Here is an 8,110-nt window from a genome sequence, read left to right on the forward strand (position 1 = left end):
ATGAACATTGTTTTCCTTTTACATATCACAATATATCACAACCCCACCCTGTCACCCTCACTAAATCCATGGTCCTGCTTCATGCATCTACTTTTCCTCGACACGATCCTCATGAGAGTTGTGACATGTCTCCTATTTTTGCGTCTACTAATGCTTTGCCCTCAGATGCATTACAGCCAGGGGAGCAACAACTGTGTACCAGGCAAATATCCTTGGGTGACACAAGTGTTGTTGGATTGCCATAGTCACCACTTCTGTCGCCGTTGGAGTCTTCTTTTGATGCTGACATGTTGTAGCTGCAACCTTGCTTAGAAGAACAAGCACAACCTAAGCGACACCACATCAAAACGTGGCTTAGAGACAAAATATGGCAACCCAAACAACTCACCAATGGGATAGTTTTCTACTCCACCCAAATCCCAAAAGCATGCTTTTCTCTATGCATCTTAGCCAACTGACCATAGTACAGCACTGCAAGTACCGGAGTGGAAAGAGGCAATGGATCGGGAGTACTTGGCTCTGCTTAGAAATAAACATGGCATCTTGTTCCTCCAAAGCGAGGTGTCAATGTAATTGATTCCAAGTGGGTTTACAAGATTAAGAGGAAAGCATATGGAACCATTGATCGGTATAAAGCCAGATTGGTGGCCAAAGGATTCAACCAGCAATATGGTTTGGAGTATGAAGATACATTTAGTCCTGTGGTAAAGACATTCACCGTTCGTGTGATTCTTTCTATTGCTGTGTCAAGAGGATGAACCATGAGGCAACTTGATGTGCAAAATGTCTTCTTACATGGCATTTTAGAAGAAGTTTATATGTGATAACCACCTGGATATGTGTGGTCTAACTATCTTGATTATCTCTATAAGCTAGATAAAGTACTCTATGGCCTTAAACAAGTTCCAAGAGCGTGGTACTCTTGACTCAGCTTCAAGCTACAAGAGATTAGATTTAGATTCTCAGTTGATGACACTTCACTATTTGTGTATCAACATAACGATGTCACCATGTATATGCTGATCTACTTGGATGTCATTATTGTAGCGAGCTCATCTGACAAGGCCACCAATTGGTTACTACGTTAGTTATAGAAGGAGTTTGCTATTAAGGATCTTGGAGAATTGCACTACTTCCTTGGCATCAAAGTGTAGAAGGCTCAAGATGGAATAGTACAGAAGCAACACAAGTACATTCATGACCTACTGCACAAACTGAACATGGGAGATGTAACACCCATTTTCCTCTCTCTCACTCATCCCTCTCTCTTTGATCTCTCTCTGTCGCTGCCCTGTGGACCCCGCATGTCAGAATCTTCTTCCTCTCCTCATCGAATCCCCTTTCCATCTCTGTATTCACGGTGCCCATTTGCAATTCTCCAACCTAGCGCACAATTAAGTCATTTTAACACCGATTGAAGCTAAGTTTAGAAATGTGCATGCAGAGCAATAAATCTGATCAATTGCGAAGGAAAGAGAGGGGCGACATATGGAAACCAAAGCCTAAGCCCTGGAATTTTGCCACCGCGTTAAATCAGCCGGCTGATTCAAATCCCCTCCTCCCGTCCATAAAAACTCGACCCTCGGTCGATCTATTTCACCACACTCATCCACACAAGAGCAAGTTGTCGTGAGATCACCACCACTCCAAGCTCTACAAGATGTCATAACTTTGCTGGATGCCTTCACCACTGCTGTAACATCCCGAGTTTTAGCATTTTAGAATAAAGCAAAATTCACTAGTTGTTAAAAAAAATTCTAATTATTTAAAATAGTATAAAATCAAGGAACTATATATTTGAATGTATATATACTTGTATGTATACATTCAAATATATTATTTTGGCTATTAGAGCGCCAAATTAATTTCTAATTTAATCCTTGCAATAATTTGAATCATATGCATTTTGATTTATTTGCTTTTATGGTTCTTTGAGTGGAGTTTTGAATTTGAATGTCTCCCAAATTCAAATCTATTTCTTAAATTCAATTCAATAGAAATCCAATCAAATTCAATTCTTTTGAATTCAAACCTCTCTCAAATCTCGAGGCTTCAAGTTCAAATCTTTTTCCTAATTCAAATACCCTTATTTGAATTAATGGCAAACTCAATTTGAAATCCAACTTCAAATATTCTTTTTGAATCAATCTCAAATCCTATCCAAATCCATATTCATTCAAATCTTTGTCGATTTCGTATTCAAATGCACTTTGAATCTTTCAAGATATAATCAGTTGCGTTCCAGCCTACACTGGCCTGCACCGCCACTCGGCCATGCCGTCGCGCGACAGCTCTGCTCGCAGCCTCTTTGCACCCACCGCCGTGGAGCCCGCTGAGCTCCTTGCCCCGACTGGTGTCCTCTCTTCCCTACCCGCGCGCGCTGTCGGTGAGCCCCTCTCCGTCGGCTCCTTTACCCTCCGGCCATCTTCCTCCCCGGCCTCTCTCTGCTACTTCTGGCCTCTCCCTCCCCAGCACGCCTCCCTTCATCTCCCCTTTGCTGCATGGCCCCAGTTCGCCACCAGCAAACTCCGCGCACGCGTGCCACCGGTCTCTCCCTCTCTCCGACCGCCCTCTGCTCTCCGGTCTCCCTCTCTCCCTTCCTCTGTGAGCCCCACGCACGCATGCACGCACGAAATAGCGCCCCTCCCTTATCCTCTCTATGTCACACCGCCATGTGGGCCCATTGGTCATCCAGTCAGTCCGCTGGTCCGGTCCACGGTGGACCACCCACTAGACTGCCCCTCGGTTCACGAAACCGTGCACGCATTCACCGAACAGTGCAGCCCACTGGCCCATGTCTTCGGTCCACCCTGATCCCTCCTCACAGCCCCCTCCGGCCCACCAATTCTATGAAATAGTGCCATTTTCCTTTTCCAAAATTTCCTTTTTTGGTAAATCTTTCGATGGCCATATCTTCTTCGTTTTAACTCCGATTTGGCGATTCTTTCACCGATATTCCTCTAAAATCATAATCTACGTCCCTACCAAATCTTGTAATTTTTGGCACTCTTGTAATTTTCTCGTTCGGTATTTATTTCGTGTCACTGCATTTGACTTAGATTTAGTTTTCATCTTTTAGTAAATAAATTTGAGTTTAGATAATTCCATAATTATGTTAGGTTATAATGGTAGTTTATTCACATATGTTAACCTAGTTTAAGTATAGATTAATCTTTTTGCCAATTAGAATAGTTTTTAGATTAAGTAAAGGTTTGCTTTTAATTAATGTTTAGAGTAGATTGTTATTTCATGTAAAGAATGGATTGGTTAGCGAAGTTCAGTGAGATCAAAGACTGTGCTCGAAGAGCATTTCAACTAACCAATGGAGATACCATAATCAAGTTCATAGCAATCATTCCATCAACTGGAGAATGTGCGCTCAATCAGTTGAAGGGTGTTCCCATGAAAGCGATCAACGTGGTGTGCGAGTATCCAGACATCTTCCCTGATGACTTGCTAGGTATGCCACTAGATTGAGATATTGAGTTTATCATGGAGCTCATACACAGAACATCCCCCGATATCTAAGTGGCCATATAGAATGCTTGCAAATGAACTAGCAGAACTTAAGAAGCAAATCCAAGAGTTGGACAAGGGTTTTGTGCACTCTAGTTCATCACCGTGGGGAGCCGCAGTTCTATTCATGGAGAAGAAAGATGGCAGTCAAAGAATGTGTGTTGATTATAGAACTCTCGATGAGGTGACCATTAAGAATAAGTACCCGTTACCTAGGATTGAAGATATGCTTGATCAGCTAAAGGGGGCATATGTTTTCTCCAAGACCGATCTTCAGTCAGTTTACCATCAATTGAAGATCCGAGAGTCGGAAAGACAGCTTTCAGTACCCGATATGGTCTTTACAAGTTTACGGTTATGTCCTTTGGGTTAACCAATGCTCCAGCTTACTTCATATACCTCATGAACAAGGTGTTTGTGGAGTATTTGGATAAGTTCGTAGTAGTTTTTATTAATGATATTCTACTTCTCTCAAGAGATGAACAAGGATGAAGGACATCTAAGACTCATTCTGCAGAAGCTTAGAAATAACTGGTTATATGCCAAGTTCAATAAATATGAGTTTTGGTTGAAATAAGTTTCTTTCCTTTGTCAGGTCATCTTAGCAGGAGGAGTAGTCGTAGATCCAAGCAAGGTTAGAGATGTTTTGAATTGGAAGCCATCCCAGACTATTTTAGTGATCCGGAGTTTCCTTGGATTAGCAGGGTATTATCGTTGATTCATAGAAGGTTTTTCCACGATAGCCAAGTCACTCACGGAGTTGTTACAAAAGGATAAGAAGTTTCAATGGTCCGAAGCTTGTCAGGCCAGTTTTGAAGAATTGAAGAACAGATTGACTATGTCCATGGTACTCATTTTGCCAGATGTTCATAAGAATTTTGATATCTATTGTTATGCCTCGCGACAAGGTCTTGGATGTGTTCTTATGCAAGAAAGACAAGTCGTGGCTTATGCATCCAGGCAATTGAGGAATCATGAGAAGAACTATTCGACTCATGATTTGAAGCTAGCTGCAGTCATTCATGTTCTAAAGATTTGGAGACGCTACCTCGTCGGTAATTGGTGTGAAATCTATACGGATCACAAGAGCTTGAAATACATCTTCACCTAGGCAGACCTTAACATAAGACATAGTAGATGGCTAGAATTGATCAAGGCCTACGATGTAGAAATCCACTACCATCCTAGGAAGCCCAACGTAGTCGAAGATGCTTTGAATCGAAAGGTGTATTGCAACAGTATCATTGTACAAGAAGCTCAACCAGTCCTGTATGATGAATTCCAATGACTCAACTTGGGATTTGTCACATATAAAGGACCGGTAGCCATGGAAATTGAACCCACCTTAAATGAAGATATCCATAAAGGACAAATGGAAGATGAGAAAATCAAAGAGATCAAGCAGAATATCAAGGAAGGCAAAGCCCCCGGATTTTTCGAAGATGGCAAAGGCATCATATGGTTTGGAAAACGCATTTGCGTACCAGACCAAAAAGACCTTAAGGATATAATTTTGAAAGAGGCCCACAAGTCAGCCTACTCCATCCATCCAGACAGTACCAAGATGTACCAAGATTTGAAAAAACACTACTAGTGGTATGGTGTGAAGCATGATGTTGTAGAATACATAGCACTATACGACACCTGTCAGAGGGTAAAGGCAGAACATCAAAGACGTGCTAGATTACTTCAACCCTTAAAGGTTCCCGAATGGAAATGGGAAGAAATCGATATGGATTTTATCGTTGGGTTTCCCCCACTACTACAGAAATGGTCTTTTTTGCTACCTGGTCACTACCGGATCAATTAAAACTGACAGTGATACATTTTTCGCTGCCGGTTCGTAAGAAAAACAATATCACTGCCGGTTTTAGAGAAGAACCGGCAGTGATATTAACTTATCACTGTCGGCTCGTATTAAAAGATGGTAGTGATAGGTTTTAGTGCCAGTTAAGAAAAAGACCGGTAGAGAAGCCTAGGCTCCTGACCCGAATTTTCATCAAATCCAGTTTCACATTCGACCCCCTCTCTTCTGCCTGCACTCTAGATTTTTCAAGTCCTCATGGCCTCATCCTCTCTCTCTCTCTCTCTCTCTCTCTCTCTCTCTCTCTCTCTCTCTCTCTCTCCCCCCCACCCCACGCCTCAGTGCAGAGACCTCCGCGCACCCCCTTCTCTCCCCCACCCACCACTCTCTCTCTCTCCCTCCCTCCCTCTCTCTCTCTCTCTCTCCCACCCACGCCTCAGTGCAGAGACCTCCGTGTACCTCCCCTCTCTCCCCCACCCACCACCCTCTCTCTCTCTCTCTCTCTCTCTCTCTCTCTCTCTCTCTCTCTCTTCTTAGCCACCATGCCGAATGCCAGATCCCTGGCGAGTGAGGGCGGATCCACGAGGTGCTGCGGGCGGGGCCGTCGGCACGAGGTGCGAGTGGGGTCATCTACGGGAGCAGCTGCGGGTGGGGCCGTCGGCACGAGGTGAGCTGGTCATCCGGCGAGGGTGGTTAGGCGCGAGCAGGAACAACGTCTGACGAGGGTGGCCATGGCTAGGAGCCAGAGCGGGTGCAGCGGTGCCTAGGCACGACAGAGTGGCATCGGCGAGGAGCGGACGCGGCGCGGCGGCGCCTGGGCGTGGCAGAGCTGTGGCGGCGAGGCGCGCGTGGTGGAGCGGCCGTGGTGAGGAGTGGGTGCGGTGGAGCCTGGGTGCAGTGGAGCGGTCATCGTTTTCTTTTTCTTTTTTTTTGAAAATATCATCACTGCCGGTCAGAAAGGCCCGATAGTGACAGCGAATATGGCTTCACTGCCACTTGCGTACTGCTAGTTCTAAAACCGGCAATGAAAGCTAGTTTGGAACCGGCAGTGAAACCATGCTCTAGTAGTAGTGCCTGTACCCAATCCGGCTATGATAAGATATGGATTGCAGCTAACAGTTGTGACTTACAATGTGCTGATGGACGCACTATGCAAGAGTGGACGGATGGAGAGGCCTTTCAATTGAAGGGGAGGATGGTAAAACATAGGGTACCAAGCTATCAAACTATTCCATGGAGAAGCAAAACACTGAGATAGTCACCACTATTGCTCTTGCTTGGGAATAATATGTTTGTGGTGATGTGATACAGGTCCGTTTTGCTAGCTAAAATTAATATTTTGGTGTTGATATGAGGTTGTATTCAAAACTTGTTTATTTGGAACCTAAGTATTTCATGCTCATTATTTGTTCCAATAATATAAAAAAATAGTAATATTTCTTGCGGAAATAGAATTAAAACTCACAAAACATTGATTTTACCATAATAGCCACAAATGAAAAACACGAAATGTAACATGGATAATTCACCCTAACTCCCATCATTCATGAATCTGAAGTCAACCTGCTAACCAAACAACAACATTGATAGCACTAGTTTCACTAATAATCTGCTCCACTGTGAATCTATATATCTATAATGCAAATTTGTAGCTGAAGCCCAGCCAAACAGCCGTAAAGTCCAGGCCGTCCAACGTTTGTGGTGCGTCGATCCAATCCTTCCAGCGATCCAAATTGTTTAACAATAAGGATGTTGGAGAAGGGAAGCAAAGAACCAGCACGACGACATCCGATTCACCCAGTGCGACCAGCTGCGCCAGTGTTACTACCATCAACAGCTTGTGGTTGCACACTGCTGGAGAGGACGCCGCTCCGGCGGCGCCCGCTGGTGTAGGCAGAGGGGCCGCGGCACCACCACGCAGCGCACGTGCAGCAGCAGACTGCCGGCGCCCTGCCAAGCGCCACCACGCACGCGAGGGCCACCAGCGCCAGCAGCAGCGGCGGCAGCGTCGCGCGGTTTATTCCTCCGCTGCTCGCCGGCCCCTCGGGACCAGCCGCCGCGCGTGCCGGGATAGCGGCGGCGGCGGCATCGGCGCAGGAGGGCCCTCCAACATCAGCCCCCGGGCGCGTGGAGTCTGCAGCGGCGGCGGACACCGGTCCGCGCTTCTGGCGACCGGCGAGCCTGAGCTCCAGCAGAGCGGCGGCGAGCCCGGCGCGCAGCTGCGCCCTCTTCGATCCCTTGATGCCGCTCTTCTTAGCACTCCTCTTCTTGATGGACTCGCTCCTCAGCAGCGCCCTCGGGGAGCTGCCGACTCGCCGCAGCGCCCGGCCACCGCCGGCGCCGGCGCCGAGCATGGAGGATCGGTGTAGAAGATGCATGATTGTACTGAGATTCTGCGAAGAGCTGAGCTCGTCACTCGAGTGCGCGGGTGAGATTCTGAGATATGCTCGGCCACTCTGCTGGTGCTCGTCTGCTCAAATAGACGAGCCAAGCGCGTGAGACTGCCTGCTCCACACCTGCGAGTGGTGGACACAGGCTGCCGGGTCATCGATCAGTGAGTGACCTACCCGAGAAGACGCGTGAGAGGTGCTAGTGAACGAGGAGGCGTGCACCGCGACGCGGCTCGGCTGGCGACCTCGGCGTGTCCGTACGGTGCGTGGGCGTGGGCGTGGCCGAACACGTGTGGCGGGAAGCTGCCCGTGCGCCACTGTGCTCGATCGCGGCTTCCGATGCGGGCCGACTTTTGGGCCTCTAATGGAGGCCGGGTACAATTTGCGTCGGAGGCGGCAG

General features: G+C 46.9%; 1 protein-coding gene across 1 annotated transcript; it reads right to left on the reverse strand.

Moving 5' to 3' along the window:
* Window positions 1-6,774: 6,774 nt before the first annotated feature.
* LOC133905464 (cilia- and flagella-associated protein 54-like) lies at window positions 6,775-7,799 on the reverse strand. The gene has a single exon (XM_062347251.1). The coding sequence runs from the start codon at window positions 7,696-7,698 to the stop codon at window positions 7,114-7,116; it is 585 nt and encodes a 194-aa protein (XP_062203235.1). The 5' UTR covers window positions 7,699-7,799; the 3' UTR covers window positions 6,775-7,113.
* Window positions 7,800-8,110: the final 311 nt, after the last annotated feature.

This window comes from Phragmites australis, chromosome 22 (assembly GCF_958298935.1).
Source record: "Phragmites australis chromosome 22, lpPhrAust1.1, whole genome shotgun sequence".
Classification (NCBI taxonomy): Eukaryota; Viridiplantae; Streptophyta; class Magnoliopsida; order Poales; family Poaceae; genus Phragmites; species Phragmites australis.